The 24,360-nt window shown below is 43.1% G+C and overlaps 1 protein-coding gene across 5 annotated transcripts in view; it reads right to left on the minus strand.

The window, feature by feature from the left end:
* LOC141112209 (mucin-5AC-like) overlaps positions 1-14,142 on the minus strand; it is a 251,901-nt gene extending 237,759 nt beyond the window's left edge. For all 5 annotated transcript variants that reach the window (XM_073604809.1, XM_073604807.1, XM_073604808.1 and 2 more), the window contains exon 1: positions 14,026-14,142. In XM_073604809.1, coding sequence (XP_073460910.1) covers positions 14,026-14,092 — 67 coding nt within the window. In that variant the 5' untranslated portion in view covers positions 14,093-14,142. The remainder of the gene's footprint in view (positions 1-14,025) is intronic.
* Between the last annotated feature and the right edge of the window lie 10,218 nt (positions 14,143-24,360).

Raw genomic sequence — 24,360 nt, forward strand, 5'->3', positions numbered from 1 at the left:
AGGAGTGGGAGGGAATTAAAAAATAATGCCTGTGTCTTAGGCTGTCACTCACAGCAAGGGGGAGTATTTGACAAAGTTTTTCTCAGTTTGTCAAGATTTTTCTCATTGAACAATAAAAAAGGATTGCTCAGAGATGGATTAACTCTGTGTGGCAAGACTGGGCTCAAATGATAGGAAATCTTATACTCTACAGTATGATAAAAAAAAAATCGGGTTTACATTCACTTTAAGTTAGTTGTTTTTCTCACGCTGTCCTGTGGTACCAGTGACACCTACTGGCAACAGTGGGAAATGCACAACACAGTCAAATTTAGAACAGAATCAATAAACTATGTACAATCAATCTGAGCTGGTTACAGCTCAGCCAAAAACTAAATTTACATTATACCTCCATTTTTGGGAACATGGGGCTACATATAGATGGGAGTTGTCATGTGTTTGCATATATAGCCTAGTCTCTCTCTTCCCTCTTGGAACACTATAGCTTTCTTGATGCATTAGGAACCATTTGAATACAGTATAAATGTATTATACAAGGAGGGGTCGAGTCCATATCCATTTCTTTTGGTTTTTGGAGGTAGTAACATACAGGGATATATAATGTAATACTGACACATAATCACACACATAGGTTGGACTTGATGGACTTGTGTCTTTTTTCAACCTCACCTACTATGTAACTATGTAACTATGTAATTTTGTGGAGGACTCCCCCCTCTAGTTGAGAAGGGCAGGTGTTTAAACCTTGTAGGACTCTATAGTCTGTCTGTTTTATATGTCCCCTCATTTCCTGTTTTGGCCATGGGACAGGAAGTCAAGGGAAATCTCTCCAATGGTAAGCAGACGGCAAAAGTAAAAACTGACCAGGGTTATAACCCTCCCTTACTTTATCCACACTGAAAGGAATGTTGTCTTTAGTTCTATCTTAAGAACTAGTATTTCTAATGAGGCTAGACCCCCAAACTATTTTTTTTACATTGCAGCTTATCAGGTCATAGATGTGGTGACTACATTATTCTATTTTTCTCTTTATTTGTATCTGGTGATACTGCCAGTAAAACTGTTCCTCTCCTTGGGTGACAATGCTCACCTTACTGCATATCTCTGAAGAGCAGCATTGTTAGCCTGGGCTGTTTTTTAGATTTTTATCTCCATTACATTGGGGGGGGGTATAGTTTGCACAAGATAGTTGAGAAGGCAGATAACAGTGATTTCAGTGATTTCAGTTCAGGAGGTGTCAAGGTAACTGAGTTTCTGCTAAGATCAACATGTATTTTTAGTACTTAAAACAAATGCAGCCACCACGGCTAAGGGCTGGTAAACAGCATAATATTACATTTGTGTTCTTGGGTTTAGAAATTGTTATTGAATGAGGTCATTTGCTTCTGTTAAAGCCTCCACCTTAGGTCATATTCACAGTAAATAAAAGCACTGTACACTTTCCCTTTCTCTTTCCTTTCTTCCATCTCCCAAAACAATTCTTCATTATATCCATTTAATCACACAGCACCGGCAGGAGCATTTTTCTAATTGGGTGCTTAATAAGGACCACTGCCAATAACAGTCTCCTAGAGAACTGCAATTGCACACCTTTAAAGCGGTATTAAACCCAAAACCAAAGATTTAATATATTGCAGCTTACCAATCATCAGATGTGGTGGTTACATTCGTTTTCTTATTTTAGGCTTTTTTTCCCTCTGTTTTTACCTGGTGATCTGGCCAGCAATATACCTCCTGTATTAGCACGCGCCCACTCTGGATTAAGGAGCACGGGGACACCTTTGGACAGCAGCATTGTTATTCTGGGGTGAGGGGAGTGTTAGATGTACTACAGGGCAGCCATCAGAAATTTTGGGGCCCCTTACACAGCTTTAGGTCTGACCACCAACATTCCCCAGGGCTTGCCCATGGGCCATCCCACTGAATCCGCACACTGGCCGACCCACCTGTACACACTCAGCCCCCCCTTACTCCTGTATATATGTCAGCCCCCCCTCACACCTGTATATATATCAGCCCCCCCTCACCCCTGTATATATGTCAGCCCCCCTCACCCCTGTATATAAGTCAGCCCCCCTCACACCTGTATATATGTCAGCCCCCCTCACACCTGTATATATGTCAGCCCCCCCTCACTCCTGTATATATGTCAGCACCCCTGACTCCTGTATATAAACAGCATAAAGCACTCACATGAGTGTAGACAGGTGGGCCGCACACCCCATAAAGTGCAAAAAATTATACGAGAACCCCCTAACGGGGCTTTAAAGCAGCCAATGAAGTGCAGTATCAATAGTTGAAAAAATTCAGTTTTATTAGTACAAAAAGTATAAATAGCATATTATAAAAATCACTGAAGATAAATACTGACTGTTAGAGTCAGGACATGAACTGAATATGGCGTACAATTACAGTGAACAAAGCATACAATTAGAACCAATGCCAGGCACAATGTATTAAAGGGCAACCAAGGTTATCTCAAATGTTGGATTCTTAAAATAGGTAACAACAGACAATGCCTATAAATGGGGGCAATACAATACGGTGTATGTGGAACAACGGAAGTTGTATGCGTAAATCCTGACGCGTTTCAACCCTTCCCGGGTCTTCTTCAGAGGATTGTTGTCCACTGTGTAGAGGTCAACATGTGTCAAACATAGCATCAAATCCAACAGTACCAAACTTATATATGTGCACCATCTACTATAGTTGCCTAGATCGTATAATTACCTATTACAGGAATTCTGACGTTTCTGCGTTTAGTTTAAGCATTGTAGATTGTTTTAGGTGGTACGATTTCTCCTCTGTTCCCCTGTCTCCCCTGTGTCGGACCAACTCCCAAGGGAGCGGGCGGTGGGCCGAATGTATCTTGCGAGGAATCACACCTACCAGCCCCCCATACAGGAGGGGGAAGGAAAGGAGGGGGCAACAGGCAACCCGAACTTGCACCCGAATGGGTGCACGTTAGTACTAGAAATAGAAAAATATTAAGTATTAAATATTAAAGAGCGAGGGGTCAATTGATTCATCCACATAGATTGGGAAATTCCCCAACTATGGAGATCTATAAAATTGCTAAATTGTGGGTCCATGGGTGTGCAGAGGGCATTACTAAAGAAAAAAAAAAGAAAGGAGAAGGAAAGATCAGAGGGAAAGGGAAAGTAAGGGGGAGGAAAAGGAAGGGAGAGGAGAAGAGATGAAGGGAAAAAGATGTGAGGGGAAAAGGTGAAAGGAAAGGAAAAAAGTGAACCAAAAGTGTGTATGTGAAACAAGTATAAATTAGAAGTAGTAAATGCCCTACTGCCAATCAATCCCCATGCCACATAAGAATATGTGTAAAAAAACAATCGGGTAAAGGTGCCGACAAACCACCAGTGAATGAACAGGGTGAGATGGGGGGGGGGGAGGAGACCAGACAAGCTGGATTAAAAGTAGTGAAAAAGAAGGGGGGGGGGGAGGGGAAAAGACGGGAGGAGAAAAGAGACCAAGGGGAAAAAGGGGGGAAGGGGAAGGAAAAGGGGGTGCTGGGGGGGGGGGGAGGGGGAGTGGTTTGGGGGGAGTGATAAGGATAGGAAAGGGTGGGAAGTAAAGGTGTATGTGGGGTGGGAAAAGGGTGTGTGGCAGAGAAAAGGGAATGTGAGGGCTAGAAGTGAGGAAAAAAACACATTGAGCAAACGTGCGCAATACAACCATCAAACAGTGACAAACAGTTTGAAAGTGCAAGGGTGGTGTCGGAGCTAATTACCTAATTAAGCGGAACTGAGTAAAAGAACTGATATTTTCTGGATACTGAAAGGTTGAAATATAAATAAGATCAAAAATCATGGCAAGGTCAACAATGATTTAGGAGAACCAAGTTGCTAAAAAAAAATGTCACAATCATTCCGTGTGTACTTACCAGTGTTTTCTGTCAGTGGGTGCATTGCCTGGCATCTCCAGATTAAAGAGAATCCGATAAATATCCCCTAGGATATCCTATATTTATGGGGAGTGTCAATTGACTAACTCCCGTCAGGTGCAGGTATGCATTGCATCACTCCCTCCTCCCCCTCCATTGGGGGAAGCGAGCAGCACAGCTGTGCGCCCTGGTGTGATCCCCCCGGCGTTCCGGAGAGGAAGAAACCTTTGGGCGTCCCCGTCGCTTCCGCCGCAACTGCGCAGGCGCCGCTACGTCACGCGCACGCGCCCTAGGGCGCGCGCGCGTGAGTGCGGCGTCCGGAAGGGATCCGGGACGCCGCTGGCAGGGAGAGAAGCGCCCAACTCAGGTGAGGCCACCTAGTGGGCGCATTTAGGAGACGCAGGGCCCAAGCGTCTCCTCTCTCACCCTGCCAGGAAGATGCAAAGGTGCACCCCCGCCCCCAGAGGAGAAATACAGGCACTAAGGGGAGGCAACAGGGAGCATAGAGCCACACTACCAGGAATGTACTGCTGTGCGGAAATGATAATAAAACCTGGCACAGACAGTTCACATAACCTATTCAAAGGTGCTACATATGTGGTCTGTGTACCGTGGATTGATTGCTGGCTGACCATATTAAATACATCGTACTCAGCATATACATCGGACTCCTGTATATTTGTCAGCCCCCCTCACCCCTGTATATATGTCAGCCCCCCTCACACCTGTATATATGTTAGCCCCCCTCACACCTGTATATATGTCAGCCCCCCTCACACCTGTATATATGTTAGCCCCCCTCACACCTGTAGATATGTCAGCCCCCCTCACACCTGTAGATATGTCAGCCCCCCTCACACCTGTAAATATGTCAGCCCCCCCCTCACACCTGTATATATGTCAGCCCCCCACACCTGTATATATGTCAGCCCCCCTCACACCTGTATATATGTCAGCCCCCCTCACACCTGTATATATATGTAAGCCTCCCTCACACCTGTATATATATGTCAGCCTCCCTCACACCTGTATATATGTCAGCCCCCCTCACACCTGTATATATGTCAGCCCCCCTCACTCCTGTATATATGTCAGCCCCCCTCAATCCTGTATATATGTCATCCCCCCTCACTCCTGTATATATGTCAGCCCCCCTCACCCCTGTATATATGTCAGCCCCCCTCACACCTGTATATATGTCAGCCCCCCTCACACCTGTATATATGTCAGCCCCCCTCACACCTGTATATATGTCAGCCCCCCTCAATCCTGTATATATGTCATCCCCCTCACTCCTGTATATATGTCAGCCCCCCTCACCCCTGTATATATGTCAGCCCCCCTCACCCCTGTATATATGTCAGCCCCCCTCACACCTGTATATATGTCAGCCCCCCTCACACCTGTATATATGTCACCCCCCCTCACACCTGTATATATGTCACCCCCCTCACACCTGTATATATGTCAACCCCCCTCACTCCTGTATATATGTCATCCCCCCTCACACCTGTGTATATATGTCAGCCCCCCTCACACCTGTGTATAAGTCAGCCCCCCTCACACCTGTATATATGTCAGCCCCCCTCACACCTGTATATATGTCAGCCCCCCTCACACCTGTATATATGTCAGCCCCCCTCACTCCTGTATATATGTCAGCCCCCCTCACTCCTGTATATATGTCAGCCACCCTCAGCCCTGTATATATGTCAGCCCCCCTCACACCTGTATATACGTCAGCCCCCCCTCACACCTGTATGTATGTCAGCCCCCCTCACACCTGTAAATATGTCAGCCCCCCCTCACACCTGTATATATGTCAGCCCCCCCACACCTGTATATATGTCAGCCCCCCTCACACCTGTATATATGTCAGCCCCCCTCACAACTGTATATATGTCAGCCCCCCTCACACCTGTAAATATGTCAGCCCCCTCACACCTGTATATATGTCAGCCCCCCCCACACCTGTATATATGTCAACCTCCCTCACAACGGTATATATGTCAGCCCCCCTCACATCTGTATATAATGTCAGCCCCCCCCTCACACCTGTATATATGTCAGCCCTCCCTCACACCTGTATGCATACCTCTCCCTGATTTTGAGGGACTGTCCCTGATTTGGAGCAATGTCCCACTGTCCCCCATTCCTTCTCATTTTGGTCTGATCTATATAGTTGTATATATGTCAGCCCCCCCTCACACCTGTATATATGTCAGCCTCCCTCACACCTGTATATATGTCAGCCCCCTCACACTTGTATATATGTCAGCCCCTCTTACTCCTGTATATATGTCAGCCCCCCTCACCCCTGTATATATGTCAGCCCCCCTCACCCCTGTATATATGTCAGCCCCCCTCACTCCTGTATATATGTCAGGCCCCCTCACTCCTGTATATATGTCAGCCCCCTCAGTCCTGTATATATGTCAGCCCCCCTCACACCTGTATATACGTCAGCCCCCCCTCACACCTGTATGTATGTCAGCCCCCCTCACACCTGTAAATATGTCAGCCCCCCTCACACCTGTATATATGTCAGTCCCCCTCACTCCTGTATATATGTCAGCCCCCCTCACTCCTGTATATATGTCAGCCCCCCTCAGCCCTGTATATATGTCAGCCCCCCTCACACCTGTATATACGTCAGCCCCCCCTCACACCTGTATGTATGTCAGCCCCCCTCACACCTGTAAATATGTCAGCCCCCCTCACACCTGTATATATGTCAGCCCCCCTCACACCTGTATATATGTCAGCCCCCCCTCACAACTGTATATATGTCAGCCCCCTCACACCTGTAAATATGTCAGCCCCCTCACACCTGTATATATGTCAGCCCCCCTCACTCCTGTATATATGTCAGCCCCCTCAATCCTGTATATATGTCAGCCCCCCTCACTCCTGTATATATGTCAGCCCCCCTCACCCCTGTATATATGTCAGCCCCCCCCCTCACACCTGTATGCATACCTCTCAACTGTCCCTGATTTTGAGGGACTGTCCCTGATTTGGAGCAATGTCCCACTGTCCCCCATTCCTTCTCATTTTGGTCTGATCTATATAGTTGTATATATGTCAGCCCCCCTCAGCCCTGTATATATGTCAGCCCCCCTCACACCTGTATATACGTCAGCCCCCCCTCACACCTGTATGTATGTCAGCCCCCTCACACCTGTAAATATGTCAGCCCCCTCACACCTGTTAATATGTCAGCCCCCCTCACACCTGTATATATGTCAGCCCCCCTCACACCTGTATATATGTCAGCCCCCCTCACAACTGTATATATGTCAGCCTCCCTCACACCTGTATATATGTCAGCCCCCCTCACACTTGTATATATGTCAGCCCCCCTTACTCCTGTATATATGTCAGCCCCCCTCACTCCTGTATATATGTCATCCCCCCTCACTCCTGTATATATGTCAGCCCCCCTCACCCCTGTATATATGTCAGCCCCCCTCACCCCTGTATATATGTCAGCCCCCCTCACACCTGTATATATGTCAGCCCCCCTCACACCTGTATATATGTCAGCCCTCCCTCACACCTGTATATATGTCAACCCCCCTCACTCCTGTATATATGTCATCCCCCCTCACACCTGTGTATATATGTCAGCCCCCCTCACCCCTGAAGATATGTCAGCCCCCCTCACACCTGTGTATAAGTCAGCCCCCCTCACACCTGTATATATGTCAGCCCCCTCACACCTGTATATATGTCAGCCCCCCTCACTCCTGTATATATGTCAGCCCCCCTCACTCCTGTATATATGTCAGCCCCCCTCACTCCTGTATATATGTCAGGCCCCCTCACTCCTGTATATATGTCAGCCCCCCTCAGTCCTGTATATATGTCAGCCCCCCTCACACCTATATATACGTCAGCCCCCCCTCACACCTGTATGTATGTCAGCCCCCCTCACACCTGTAAATATGTCAGCCCCCCTCACACCTGTATATATGTCAGTCCCCCTCACTCCTGTATATATGTCAGCCCCCCTCACTCCTGTATATATGTCAGCCCCCCTCAGCCCTGTATATATGTCAGCCCCCCTCACACCTGTATATACGTCAGCCCCCCCTCACACCTGTATGTATGTCAGCCCCCCTCACACCTGTAAATATGTCAGCCCCCCTCACACCTGTATATATGTCAGCCCCCCTCACACCTGTATATATGTCAGCCCCCCCTCACAACTGTATATATGTCAGCCCCCTCACACCTGTAAATATGTCAGCCCCCTCACACCTGTATATATGTCAGCCCCCCTCACTCCTGTATATATGTCAGCCCCCTCAATCCTGTATATATGTCAGCCCCCCTCACTCCTGTATATATGTCAGCCCCCCTCACCCCTGTATATATGTCAGCCCCCCCCCTCACACCTGTATGCATACCTCTCAACTGTCCCTGATTTTGAGGGACTGTCCCTGATTTGGAGCAATGTCCCACTGTCCCCCATTCCTTCTCATTTTGGTCTGATCTATATAGTTGTATATATGTCAGCCCCCCTCAGCCCTGTATATATGTCAGCCCCCCTCACACCTTTATATACGTCAGCCCCCCCTCACACCTGTATGTATGTCAGCCCCCTCACACCTGTAAATATGTCAGCCCCCTCACACCTGTTAATATGTCAGCCCCCCTCACACCTGTGTATATGTTAGCCCCCCTCACACCTGTATATATGTCAGCCCCCCTCACAACTGTATATATGTCAGCCTCCCTCACACCTGTATATATGTCAGCCCCCCTCACACTTGTATATATGTCAGCCCCCCTTACTCCTGTATATATGTCAGCCCCCCTCACTCCTGTATATATGTCATCCCCCCTCACTCCTGTATATATGTCAGCCCCCCTCACCCCTGTATATATGTCAGCCCCCCTCACCCCTGTATATATGTCAGCCCCCCTCACACCTGTATATATGTCAGCCCCCCTCACACCTGTATATATGTCAGCCCTCCCTCACACCTGTATATATGTCAACCCCCCTCACTCCTGTATATATGTCATCCCCCCTCACACCTGTGTATATATGTCAGCCCCCCTCACCCCTGTATATATGTCAGCCCCCCTCACACCTGTGTATAAGTCAGCCCCCCTCACACCTGTATATATGTCAGCCCCCCTCACACCTGTATATATGTCAGCCCCTCCTCACTCCTGTATATATGTCAGCCCCCCTCACTCCTGTATATATGTCAGCCCCCCTCACTCCTGTATATATGTCAGCCCCCCTCAGCCCTGTATATATGTCAGCCCCCCTCACACCTGTATATATGTCAGCCCCCCCTCACACCTGTATGTATGTCAGCCCCCCTCACACCTGTAAATATGTCAGCCCTCCCTCACACCTGTATATATGTCAGCCCCCCACACCTGTATATATGTCAGCCCCCCTCACACCTGTATATATGTCAGCCCCCCTCACACCTGTATATATGTCAGCCCCCCTCACACCTGTAAATATGTCAGCCCCCTCACACCTGTATATATGTCAGCCCCCCACACCTGTATATATGTCAGCCCCCCCTCACACCTGTATATATGTCAGCCTCCCTCACACCGGTATATATGTCAGCCCCCCTCACACCTGTATATAATGTCAGCCCCCCCTCACACCTGTATATATGTCAGCCCCCCCCCTCACACCTGTATGCATACCTCTCAACTGTCCCTGATTTTGAGGGACTGTCCCTGATTTGGAGCAATGTCCCACTGTCCCCCATTCCTTCTCATTTTGGTCTGATCTATATAGTTGTATATAAAATGCACTTTTTATCTTTCAAAAAGTGTTTCCCAGTGCTAAACCTTTCATCCAATTTCTAAATTGCTGCATTTGTACATTTTAAAAGGCAATATAAAGGAATAGTAGTGGTAAAAAAAGCACTTGTGGATTTAATTAACCTTTTTTTTAGGGGTTTTATTTCTCCTTTAAAGGGGTGCGGCAGGGAGCGTGTCCTATGCCTACATACATTTGCTAGTAGGTGTCCCTTATTCTCATCTCAAAACGTTGGGAGATATGTATATATATGTCAAGCCCCCCTCACACCTATAAATACTCCCTGTCAGTCCCCTCCCCCCACATTTAGAAACACCTCCCTAGGGAACACTTAACCCCTTGATTGCTCCCTAGTGTTAACCCCTTCCCTGCCAGTGACATTTATACAGTAATCAGTGCATTTTTATAGCACTGATCACTGTATAAATGTCAAAAAAAATGTCAAAAGTGTCCGATCTGTCTGCCGCAATGTCGCAGTACCGCTAAAAATTGCTTACCACCTCCATTACTAGTTAAAAAAAAAAATTAAAGTTACATAAATCTACTCCCTTTTTTGTAGACGCTATAACTTTTGCGCAAACCAATCAATATACGCTTATTGAGATATTTTTTTTACCAAAAATATGTAGAAGAATACATATTGGCTTAAACTGATGAAGAAATTTTTATTTATTTTTTGTAATTTATTATAGCAAAAAGTAAAATATATTGTTTTTTTTTTCAAAATTGTCGCTTTTCTTTGTTTATAGCGCAAAAAATAAAAACTGCAGAGGTGATAAAATACCACCAAAAGAAAGCTCTATTTGTGGTAAAAAAAGGACATCAATTTTGTTTGAGTACAACGTCACAGGACTGCGCAATTGTCAGTTAAAAACGACACAGTGCCATTTCGCAAAAAATGGCCTGGTCATTAAGGGGGAAAATCTTCCGGTCCTCAAGTGGTTAAGCAGTAGTAAACTGCATAAAAAGAAAAATATTGAGCCCCGGGCAGTTTAAGTCATAATGTGTTAGTATGCATCGCCTAAAAACAAAGCCCTCCAGCGGCGCGCTGAAGGGGCTTCCATCTTCACCTGGTCTTCTTTCTGGGTTCACGAACTTTGGAGATATGAATTTCCGAGCCGGCGATGACGTCACTCCAGCACACGCACGCAGTAGTCTCTGTTTATGGCATGGCTATGGGTATGCCATTCCTTTGGAGCGCATGCAGCAGTGTTTGCTGTCATCGGCTGCATCTAAACTAAATATCTCCTAAACGGTGCAAGTTTCAGAGATATTTACTGTACCTATATATAAGCCTTATTATAGGCTTACTATAGGTAAAAATCATACGTTTGAATTTACGCCCAAGTAACAGCAAATAGTTTTTTTCTTTTTGGGATAAAGGTTTTACATGAATGAATAAAAGCTGATCATTGTAAGCACCCCTGTCAGTTCTAAATGGTTTAGCTCAAACCTCTAACTGTTACAAGCAGGACAGCTTGTTCTGATGAGAAAAAAAAGAGACTTACTTGCAGGATCAAGAGGTGAAGATGAAGGAAAGAAAGCATACAAAAGAAAACATATGCAGCCACCACATCAAAGAATTGGTAAGCTGCAATATACTATATGCAATATAATAAATGTTTGCTTTTGGGCATAATACCGCTTTAAATAGATCTACGATGGCTGCTCCCTTCACACCAGAACAACATTGGGTATGCACCTGTAAATCACTTTACAAAATGAGTTTTGGTTTCTACCTTTCAGCCTCTTTCAGACCTGCAGTAAACTTTACCGCCCTCTAAAAAGTGATCCGTGGTGGCTCAGGAGGCGATACTGCCTTCTCCTGAACACAAAAAAAGGCAGGTGTTCTGGATTAGCCAGTACTGTCACCTGAACGCCTGCTTTTAGTTTTTTGTTTTTGTTTTTTTATTGCTGCATTGCAATTTTACACCGTGGGACTCAAACTCTCCATCCTGAATTTAAAATACTACAGCTGTGATGTCATAACATGCATACAGCCCTGCAGCCTTGTCCGGCTGTTACATTACCGATTGAGTGGGCCAATAAGGGGGAGGGGGGGCAGTAAAATAGCGGATCACTTTATAATTATAATATTATAATCTAAGCTAAGCTTTTTCTTAATCAATAAGGCTGCTTTCACACTGGGGCGGTAGGGGGCGTCGGCGGTAAAACAGTGCTATTTTTAGCGCTATTTTACCGCGATATTCGGCCGCTGGCGGTGCGGTTTTAACCCTCCGCTGGCGGCCGAAACAGGGTTAAAACCACTCGTACAGTGCGGCTAAAGCCGCGGTATTGCCGCGGTATAGCCGCGCTGTCCCATTGATTTCAATGGGCAGGAGCGGTTTAGGAGCGGTGAATACACCGCTCCAAAGATGCGGCTTGCAGGAGATTTTTTTCTTCTCCTGCCAGCGCACCGCTTCAGTGTGAAACAAACAGCAGCGGCTGTTTTGGGTCGGTTTGCAGGCGCTATTTTTAGCGCAATAACGCCTGCAAACTGCCCCAGTGTGAAAGGGGTCTTAAGGTTGTTTTATAACTCCACCTATCTTTTTTGTTTTAATTTGGAGACAATAGGGAAGGCTTAAAACACTCTGATGCATTTTTTTTTTTGCTATCTGCATCCCTGCTAAGTAGTGTCATCCCTCTTTTTGGCTTGGTACCATTGTCGAAAACACAGAAAGTAATGGGAAATGCAAAAATGTTGTCACTGAAGCAAAAGTTGAGAGGAGATCTTCCATTGGGGAAGCCTGATCTGGTGCCAACTGTCTAAATGGGGAATTCCCTTCACTTTGTAGAAATCTTTTTTCATTTCCTGTTACCTTTCCAGGAAATGAGGGGCGATCTAACTAGACACAAGCAGCAAAGAAATAAAAAGAAGGGTATTAGGGCCCCTTACACACCAGGCGGGCTCTGTTGGAGTGCGCCTGCTCAGCGGGGAATCTGTCTGTTGATCCCCACTGAGCAGGTGGATGGCTGGTCTATGTCCGCTCTGCTTATGTAAAGTGGACACAGACACCGCTCTCCTCTATGAGCAGTCAGATGTAAACAGACTGCCTGCACATTTACCATCTGATCCGCCAAATGGATGGGGGAACAGATCCCCATCTGTCTTTTACAGGATAAGATCAGATTGGATGTCGGCGGGTGTCATCTGAAACGTGTTCGTTGACACCCGCAGCTTCATAGAGGAGACTGGAAGGTCCGATCGGGTCTGCCTGAAGAAGTGACAGGTGGACAAGCTTGGTCCGCCCGTGTGAAAGGGACCTAACTCTGTCAAATACAGCAAAAGGTTTTGGCTATATGTAATAAACTTTAAATGAAATCTTTGTATGTCCTGTTTTGTTCTATTAAAGTGGTAGCAAACTCCAACATAATTCTTGAACCTACAGGCAAGCTTATAATAAGTCTTACCTGTAGGTACCTTGAATATCTCCTAAACTTGTGCTTTAGAAGATATTCACATTGGCTCCAACTGATGATGTCACTGCGCATGTGCAGCGCACTCTGCATTTAGGGCACAATGTAATAATGAATGCAGAGTCCCGTGCCGTGATTCCCGCACGTATGCACGGTAGTGACATCATTACAAGCTGGCCATTCCAATGGCTGGAGAGCGCAAACCCAGAAGAAAGACAATGCAAAGATGGAAGCACCAGGAGTGGTGACAGCTCAATGCTGGAGGGCTCTGCTTGATGGGTAAGTCTGTCATAATGTGCTAGTATGCAATACATGTTAGTACAATATGGTATAAAGCTGCACGAGCCCATTTAAGAAAGAGAAAAAAAAATGGTAGAGTTTACTATTGCTTTAAATCTTACTGTATAAGTATGGTTATAATATATATACAGTAACAACATAAAAATACATATTTTCATCAAAGCAGGCTCTTGCTTACATTTCCCTTAACAAGCGACTTATCATCAATCATAATGCTTACTTGATAAACTGCTGTCTCTTTTTACTATTATGTGAAATTAATTTTGATCTTTTTCAGTACATATATATTGGTGTACAACATCACAAAAGTAATTATTAAAGCTATATTCATATGCTTTATAAAGCAGTAAATGTGACTTTCACTAAACATTCACCTTTGGTGAATCAGTCGCTGTTATTTGAAACACATGCACCTGAAAGATTCACATGCAGAGAATGTTTGGTGAATGTCAAAATGACTGCTTTATAGCAGGACTGGCACTATTCTGCTCATATATAATTTATATTGTGCAGAATGTGCGCTATATATTCTATCTGGTACAATAAAATAACATTAGTAATAAGTATAATGATAATAAAGTAGCATAATTAGCTAATTTGCCCTTACCAATAGAATTCAGGAAAGTGAAAGCCAACATTAGAAGCCATAGTTTTGCAAGTCCAGAGAGTACCATGACTGCAGGTAGAAATGTAAGTACCTGACTAGCTGGCTTGCCTTATATTACCCAATACTTGGCATTATTCCCAAATACACTAATGGCTCATCCTACTTCTATTAAAGTTGTCATGGCATCTAAGCTATTAAAATCCTTTAACCCTTACATGTTATTAATGTGAAAGCTCCCAACTGTCCCTGATTTCAAGGGACTGTCCCTGATTTGGAACAAAATACCTCTGTCCCTCTTTCCCCATCATTTGTCCCTCATTTTGTTCTGATCTATAGTTCTATATAAGATGCACTTTTTAAAAGTGTTTCCCCAGTGCTAAACCCTTCATCTAATTTCTAAATTGCTACATTTGTAAATTTCAAAAGCCAGTATAGAGGAATAGTAGTGGTAAACAAAAAAGCCCTTGTGAGTTTAACTAATCAGTTTTTGTTTAATTCTCCTTTAAGGAGCCGTGTCCTATGCCTACATACTTTTGCTAATTGGTGTCCCTCGTTCCCATCTCAGAAATCTGGAAGGTATGGGAAAGTATATTACATTTACAAGTGTGCAAATATGTTGCATTATTATTGCAGTGTTTACCTTAGGTATATGTAAAGTCAAAACTATTTATTTTGGTTTTGGATAGAATATGGAAGGGTTAGAACCTATGTCATTTTTTTGTATTGCTGTCTATGTTCTAGCTGAGTAGATTCACTCTCATTATTGGGACTGGTGAACATTGTCTCCAGTAAAGAAGGCATTGACGGTAGAAGGTGTTGGGAAATCCACCATGTTTAATGTGTCATAAGAAACAGGAAATTATAAGAAATATTCTGACGAGTGGCAGGTGATTGAAGATAGATTTACATCAAATTAAATTTTGGGGGCTTTTTTTCTTCTTAGGACTTGTCAAATGTTTGGGTATCTTAATTTGAAGGTTACATCTTTAGTAGGAGTAGGAGTACTGTGTACTATTCTCTCACATGAGGGGAAGTGGTATCTAAGGGCCCCCAGATTCCAATATGCCCTCCTCCCATAGACTCCACAACCACCGGACAGGGTTGAGGAGAAGAGGCCCTTGTCCTCATCAACATGGCAAGGTACCCCCCCCCATGTTGAGGGCATGTTGCCTAGTATGGTTCGGAGAAAGGGGCATATGCTTGTCCTCCTCCCTTCCTGGCCAGCCAGGCTGCATGCTCAGGTTAAGGGTCTGGTATGGCCTTCTATCTCGTGGTGTTTTTTTTTTTTACTTGGAGATTCCCCTCAAAATCCATAACAGACTCGGGCGGGGGGGGTGGCTTCCTGTGCAATTTTTTTGTAAATGTCAGGGCTGCTGCAGCATTTTCTGTACATCAAAGGGATGTTCCCCTATTATAGGCATGATTAGGGTACCACCAGAAATGTTATTTAAAAGAATTGGGCACTTTTATTGTTTCACTTTAAGGATTTAAAAAAATCACTGCTCCTGACCGAAAATGAAATTTTTTTTTTTTAGAAAAAAAATTGCATTGGTATATGTCCCCCTGATATTTTGACACCTTCTCACCTATTAGCACAGAAAATAGGCAATTTTATTTTACAGATTCAGTTCCCATTGATTTCAATGGGATTTGGGTTCAGCATCTGAACTTCTTTGAAGTGCGCCAACAAAGTTTGAACTTAACCCAAGGTGGATGGACTCATCCATGCTTTGACCAAGGTTTATCGCCGAAACACCTTAGCCACTGTTTCTTACTCGCTGATATGCTACAATAAAGAATATAAGGATTTATGGAGTTGCCGGCTGTGCCCTTCATTTGACTTATCTGTCTATTGGTATTGAGAGGATGCCTCAGCCTAAACACCCTCAAGATGGCTCCCTTCAACTCATGATAAGTCGTGGTTCCACTGTTTTAGAGCGATGTACCTGCTGCTTGTGTGGTTGGGCTCATCCCTAGTGCAAAAACACACCAGAAGTCCAGTATAGCACAAAGGCAGCTGAAGACTTTCCAGATTGTCTTAGCAATCAATGACTACCTTTTTATAGCAAGGCACAGATTGCCAGCACACCTGGAAGACATAATGAATGAGTGAATGAGACATTGTGTATGAATGTCCCAGAAGTGGGTAGCATGAATATTTTGGAAGTGCTTGTGACAGTCATAGCTAAAGTAGCTAACATTCGACATTTTGCCTCTCACTCTCTTGTATCGTCAGCATAGTCAGCATCATATTATTTTTAAATTAAAGCAAAAAACCTGACTGGAATCTTAACTATTCCCTACTCTATCCAAAACTAGAAAAAAAATTGGCTTTTGTAGCTCCCACTAAGTCAGCGGTTCCTTTAGGTCGCCCGGGAGATTGTTACTTCTCCACCTACAGATGGTCTCTCCCTCCCTGCCTGAAGATGGAGCATGGGGATAGGTAGGCTGGACTCAAAGGACTTCCATCGACTTTTTATAAAGGGACTGTTGGTCTTTAGACCAGTTGTTCCATATCTTGCTGTTTCGGTATCCTGTTGTTGCCATATCTTGTTGCTTCATTATCAAGAGACAGAGTTCCACAGATCCCTACCGAGCAGCAAAATACTGTTTTACTAGGTTTTTGGTGGCAGAGCGACATAGGGCATTGCTACTCAAAGGAAATTATCATTCACCTGACTCTACCTAGGGCTTGTGACTTTATTCTACTAACCGGCCACCCTGAGCAAGATGGCGATTCATAAATAGATGGCGATCAGCTGGAATTAATGGAAATACCAGAGTAGTTAGAGGCTATTTGGAGTGTACATTTTCTATTATTAAAACACTCAACCAAAGAGTAAAACCTCCAAGACATTACCATTAGAGGGCAAACATACTCAATTTGCAATAACTCAGCTTTATTTTTTATAGCCATTGATGTAGAATATCTGTTTGTCAATATATACTCACAACCCTACCTTCTGTTGTTCCTTAAATTGTATCTCTATTGGAGATTAAATGGAAGCGAAATGTATGAGCTCAGCTTCTTACTTACTAGATAATAAACCTTTGCCTTTACATTTATGTTGTAAAATTAAATTCTGTTCATTTTTAATTTAATTTTCCAACACAACTGCACCTTACAAATATAGTGTTACTTACAATGGGGGTATGTACAATATATAAATATACAGCACTAGCAATATCTCTCCTTTAAAATGCACAATCCTTTTCTCTATTTCTTAGGTAATACATCCTCTTCCAGTATACTGTATATACACTATACTCTTTTATCTCCTCCAATTTTTTGAATTGTGTACATTTTTTCTCATCTGCTTTCTTTTCATTTCTTTTCACCTTGTGTTCTCTCCTACTATAAGTGGAATCTCATTACTTTTCCTTCTTGCAACATTCTCTGTCTTACTCTTCTAATACAGATCACTACCATTTATTTTTCCTGCTTACTGACCTTTTCTTAACAACATTAACTGTTCTTAACATTCCTGGCCCATAGCTAAAACAGGAAGTGGAAGAAAATCCTTTTAATTAAGGGATTCTCTTGGGGACCCCAAGTGACCAGAACTAGTGTCCCTACTGAAAGATTGTCCTTGGTGGGTGCAGGAGTCAACATTCTATATTTCATACTAATTCCCTCTAACGTGAATGCACTAAGGCTGGGAATAGCCATGGTGCTTATGTCTAGCTATGCTACGTTCTGGGCTCAAACCCAACTAGGATGCTGTATGCATGGAGTTTTTGTTTACCTTTCTTCCCAACCATGGCCATACTTGCATGGCTGGAGACTTTAGGCAAATAGCCTTTACCACCAATTGCAACACTCCTCTGGTATTTGTAAAAAACAATCTAATGCCAGCAAGCTTTTACTGAAGTATTAAAGACCCACTAAGTTTTTTTATGTATTGCTGTAATGCAGCAAGTTTGCAAAAACAGTACATACATATGCTACGCTTTTAGTTTCTTTTTAACTGCTAAGTGCTGCAGCAGGGGTTAAAAAACCTTTAATGGTTGATACCCCCTATACATTGCTCCAATCAACAACGATGCTTAGGTAGTATGTACACTGTAGATTTGAGTGTGCAAAGGGTGGCTAGTCAGACTTTTGTTGTCCGACTCTTCAATGTGCTGGCAGTAAAGACCTGGAGCCACTGCTTGTGTGTGAGATTAAAGCCGCATACACACTATCGGATTTCCGATGGGAAATGTGTGATGACAGGCTGTTGGCGGAAAATACAAACCGTTTGTACGCTCCATCGGACAATTGTTGTCGGATTTTCCGTGGATAAATGTTGGATGGCAGGTTTTCAAATTTTCCGCGGACAAATGTCTGTTGTCGGATTTTCCAAGCTGTGTACACAAGTCCATCGGACAAAAGTCCAAAGTACAAACACGCATGTTTGGAAGCAAGGACAAGCCAGAAGCTGTCGGTCTTGTAAACTAACGTTTGTAATGGAGAATTAACATTTGTGACGTGGCAAATTATGAAATCTCGATACGCAGCACACAATTCTGTTCTTCTTTAATGGGATAATCATGAAACTGCTTTGCTGGTGATAGTGATGGACTTATTGCAAACTAATTTTCAAAGGCTTTTTTTTCCTAGTGATATCAAGAATAATATTATTAATATTATTATGTTTTTTTTTTTTTTTTTTTTGGGCAAGTTACCACAACACCATTATCCCGTAGTTTTTAAGATCAAAGATACAACTTTGTTGGTGTCCCTTGTCAATTTTACATTGTATTTTTTTAAATGTAACTGCCTACTCCCAAACTGTCATTTGAAGTAAAACACATATCCAAGTATTATTCTACACAATTTTTTTTATTGTGCTTTAAAAAAAGAAAACAAATAAAATTAGACATGCTATCTGCCAATAGAACTTAACCAAAAAGTGCATTTTATGCATCCAAAAATATAGAAAATATAACAAATCAAATCATTATTATTTAACCAAAAAAATAAAATAAAAGCCTCATGCATGTGTCCTGCTTCTTAATATAGGGGGTCAACAATGCCAAAAGTTGGTGAAAGCAGGGGTCCGTCATTAGGAGATAATTCGGAAAAACATCTGGATTATTCTCTTGGAGCTCCCGCAGCAAAGGCATATGACATAATTGGTCACGATTAATAAAGCAACCAATTTTCCGTCCAAGAACTCCTTCTCCTCCTGTTCCTGGACAAAGCAATAACTCCAAGGCCAATAATAAATAACACTTTATCTCCTCCGATTCCACAACATGTCTGGTTGACGAACTGAAAAGCACAAAATGAAAAGCACGAACCGAAAAGCGCTAAATGAAAAGTGTGAAATGAAAAGTGCAAAATAAAAAGCGCGAATCAACACTCACCAAACTTCTACATAGTACATCACTACGTTCGTGTTTGTTGGCTGACAATTCCTTGCCGTTTGTATGCAAGACAAAATCCAGGCACACGCCTTCGGACAAAAGTCAGAGCTTTTGTTTTCGGAAAATCTGATCATGTGTACGAGGCTTAACCATCAGACAGTCCTACGTGCTGTCAGCACAGGATATTTTATCATTGCTGCAGTACTTAGCAGCTAAAGAACTCTAAAAGAGCAGGATACTTATCATTGTATGAGTGTACATGAGTGCATTGAGCTTTAAGCTTTATGACAATCATTACAGAATGGAATTACATATTTTGTACGTTGGTGCTTAATCATAAGGCCCTCTGGTAAAATCATACACACACAAAGAACATTTTCTTGTTTTACTGGTCCTAATCTGGTGGCTTAGGTATTGTGACAATGTGTATATAAATATCTGAGATGACAGTAATTCAACCAATGATGGGAACAAATGTTTGGCCAATAGCAATACAAAAATAAACAGCCACCTATAGATGCATGTAGGCAGGTTGCCTACTGTGCTTAGTTAGATTATTTGGCTGCCCAGTTCAAGGGGAAGGGGTTAATTTTTTTTGCTGCCTGCCCTGATCAAGGTCAAGCTTTTTGGGGTCCAGCCACCCTTTCTGTGACATATAAAAGGGAAGATGCCCCGAGCTGATCAGAAAAGAGGACAGGAACTTAGGCAGAAGCATGCTGGGATCTGTGGTCCACCTTACTGGGACACCCATAACAATGAACACTGCCACACTGGATTCTCAAACTATGGGCTATACCAAAAAGAGCTTTACCTGCACAGGTACGCTGGGGCAGCCGCAACTAAAGTAGGAATGGGCTCGGGCATGTTCAGGATCCTAGTCCCAACCCACCTGCCCTATCCCGCCAGGTAGCTGACACTGCACACCGTTATTCACAGGCACTAGGACAATTCTCGGTCTGCAGCTGCACAGATCGGGAAATGTCTCACTGCCTGTGATTAGCGGTGTGCAGTGTCGGCTTCCTGGCAGGATCGAGCAGGTGTGTTGGGACTATTTTTCTGAACACGCCCGAGCCCATCTCTAAACTAGAATTAGTTAAGGAAAGGACGTTTTACCCTGTCGTACATGTTATGCTGAATTTTCTGTAAAATTTGTTCAACTGCAATGAGCCTGATCTGAAGTTATTCTAAAGGGGTGCATGTTGGGTCTTGGCATATTCCTAAAGAACTTGGGTCTGTAATGGCACTATGGGGTATGTGTAACACCACTACAAAAGGTTAACTCAAGGAAGAGGAGGTAGTTGCCATGGGTAACCAAAAAGAAGAACTGGAAGAACAGCTACAGCAACCAGTCATTTGGCATGGTACCCCATTATGTGACAGGTCCTCTAGTAGTGAGGGGGTTGGTGTTCTGACTCCCTCCCTAACTGTCTATCTCCTTTGGTCACCGGGAGCAGAAGAGCATTATGGACATTCAAGATCTGATCATGAGTTACAGAAAAAAACAAGTTAATGAGCACCCACTATGTGCTTGGCGGGACTCCATTTTGTTACTGGTAGTGGGGTAACAGAGGTACACTGGACTGGTGGAGTGGGTGAAGGCTCTGCACATCCCTCCCAATGCAAAGCATACATCAGTTACAAGTGTGTAGTGATAAGACATCTTAAAGAGAAACTTATTATATCATTCATCTCAGGAGTCTTCAGGAGGGGAAGAGGGGATTTTTTAGCTAAGCACATCCTCTTGCCTGCATACCTGAGATAAGGGCATATGGATTCCGGGAGGTAAATGCTGCATGATTCATTTGCCTTACTCAAGATGGCTACTGCCAGAAATGCTAGGGGGTGTTTTTCAAAATAATTTCTCAGCAAAATAAAGCATGGAGACGTGGATGGATTGGAGAGTTTTTACTTTGAATATTAAAAATAAATTAAATAGCGTTTTTGGTTTCTGATGCTCAGATGCAGTGTAGTTTCACTTTAAGTAGTTTTTTTCATTTTGAATAAAACGTAAAAGGGTTAGGGCATCTGTTAGGTTTTTATTGCTGTTTGTATCTCTGCTGAAAATATTCACCAGGTGATCACTGTTACCGAGACAGAAAATGTTACAGTTGTCATTGTAACAGTGAGGGGGAAATCATCCAAAAGGGAACCTGTTCCTCTATCAGCTATTTAAGTGGGCATTTCCTATCTCAATTTCATCTCACTTCCTTTTGCACCTCCAGAGTAAATAACAATTTTCAGACAGAAATATCTAACTATTTACTGTGCAGCTCTATATATACTACGGTCAGTTCCATGGAAGTAAAACATTTACTTCTAAAACCTTAGAAAAGCATGTTTTTTTTTTTCCCATTTTACTTACCTAGGTGGATGCAGCATCTGTCCCCCGCCGCCTCTGCACTGAGAACCGAGCGATTGAACACTGCCGATGGCTCAGTTCTCACAGCTCCCCGAGCAGAGAGCTGCTGTCCACTCTGCCCCCCCCCCCCCCCCCGGCACTCGCGGCTCGCTGAGAGCACCACTTCCTGATGACGCGTGCTGGAACATGAAATGTATAGAAGCTAGGCCTGACACACAGTCTATGTCACTTCCGCTGGGGGGTTGCCTAATGCATAGCATACACCGCTGGTCAGATAGCGCTGTCTGAACGGACTTCCACCGCACTAGGGGTTTCCGAAATATTGATGCACTCCCCTGCTGGAAATATTGTAAGTGACATTTTTTAACAAGAACGATACTTCACTAAATTTGCTTTCCCTGGCTCTTTTTGGCGGAGCTTGATTTTCAGATGTGGGAGATTGGAGCGGAGGATAGACAACAAAGATTTGATCTGGCTGTTCCCGGGCTCATTCAACCAAGTTCACCATACATGTGAACGATCGATTGGAAAAAGATCGTTGAATGGTTTCCAGGATTTGAGAAGGTACTTCATGTCTTATGGTCGCTTGCTGGCCAGGTCCATCTGGTGAGCACAATTTGTTGTCACTTGGTGAAAAGTCACGAATATTATTTGGAAAACGGCTTTAATTTCTCACATGGTTTTGGAGTGGAGTCATCCAGAAAGAATTTTGGAGCTGTTTTGAACTTTTCATGATATCATGATATATTTGTTTGAGCAATCATAAATATATTGATTAATTTTTCTAGACATTTGTGCACATGTATAAAGTGAAGCCATTCACTAATACACATTTATACACTGTTTTGAATGTATACATACTATTTGTATAAATCACTTTTTGTATTTTAATGATTGCATTGGGAGTGCCCTTTACCACAGCATTCATTTATCTTCCTGTGCACAGAAGTCTGTCCAGAGAAGCCATCTTGTCTATTGGCAAGCCCTTTCTTACAACACAGTATGTTTTATACCAGAAAGTACACAATATCATTTTATTTCCCAAGTTTTCAGATTTTTTCATTCATATATATATATATATATATATATATATATATATATATATATATATATATAATAAAAAATAAAAACCCAGTGGGGATCAAATACCACCAAATGAAAGCTTTATTTGTGTGAAAAAAAATGATATAAATTTAATTGGGTACAGTGTTGCATGACTGAGCAATTGCCAGTTAAAATAGTACAGTGCTGAATAACAAAAAATGCCCCGGTCATAAAGGGGATAAAACCTTCCAGGTTAAAGGGGCTAAAATTTTAAAAACCTTACCAATTTGAAGGTCATGCACATTGATTTGTGGTTTCTCCTCATTTTCCTTTGAGCCTAGGTTCACACTGATGCGGTGTGGGATACGCAGCAATTCCTGTGCGTTTCCTGCACCGCATCACAATCGCACTTCGTTCATGCGAACTGCTGCAGGTGTCAATGTTAAAGTAGAACTATAGGCAAAACTTTTTTTTCTCATTTTGTATAGAGCAAGGGGGGGGTTAGAATTTTTTTTCCCCACCTGTGTTCCATTGCAGAGATTTCCCTTCACTTTCTTTCCTATAGCCAAACAGGAAGTGAGAGGAAATTCCTGCAAATTAAGAGGATTCCTAGGTCACCGGAACTAGTCTCCTTATTGGAAGATTTCCCCTCTATTACCTTTCTGGAGGTAAATTTTTTATTTACTTTTACTTACCTTCAGTGATAATGGTAAACAGGACAAATAGAGAGGGTGAATCTCCCTAATGGGGGCACAGACAGCAATACAAAAATGACAGATGTGCTAATCCCTCTGCGCTCTATCCAAGACTAAAAAAATACGTTTTGCCTTTAGTTATACTTTCAGTTAATGACACCCCAAAAAAGGTTCCCAAAACTAAGTGCAATTTTCAGAATCGGATTGCATGGATGCAAACACCCACATGATCCGATTCCAGTGTGGCAAAAAAAAAAAAAAAGGTGCTTGCAAAATGAATGGGCTCAATCACACTGCAAAGAATCGCATGTGATTTGAACAGGAATGCAGTGCGATTCCTGTCTGAATCACATGCGGTTCCCTGCACCAGTGTAAACCTAAGCTGAGACACACATTCCTATATCCTGAGCTCTGCCAATGCTGAAGGAAAGACTTCATCGTGGAGAGGACACTTCCTTGTGAAACAAGTGAAATTCTTCCTGTAGTAAGAGTTAGAACAGATGTCACCTGTGTCATTCTGTATCTTCCTGAATAAAGCCAGTTGCCTTAAAGCTTTGAATTATCAAGGTGAACAGATCTTTGTCAAGCCGGATATGGGAAGAGGAAGAAGGTGAATATCATTTGTTTAAATTCAATATAATTATCTTGACAACTTTCCACCTTGTGCGGCCCCAGTGTAGGAAATAGCAGTAATTATTTCCTGTATGTAACATAACAGCCTGTGTCAATGTTTTCTGTGACAAATAAACCCAATAATAAAAGGAACAACAGGTACTTTGTAAAAAACAAAGATATTTGCATAGGAAAGAAATAAAAGTTGTAGATGATATATGACATAAAATATTAATAATAAGATAGAGATCACAAACATGTTGGCATCAGAGC

The sequence above is a fragment of the Aquarana catesbeiana genome, linkage group LG11 (genome assembly GCF_042186555.1).
Source record: "Aquarana catesbeiana isolate 2022-GZ linkage group LG11, ASM4218655v1, whole genome shotgun sequence".
In the NCBI taxonomy this organism is placed as follows: domain Eukaryota; kingdom Metazoa; phylum Chordata; class Amphibia; order Anura; family Ranidae; genus Aquarana; species Aquarana catesbeiana.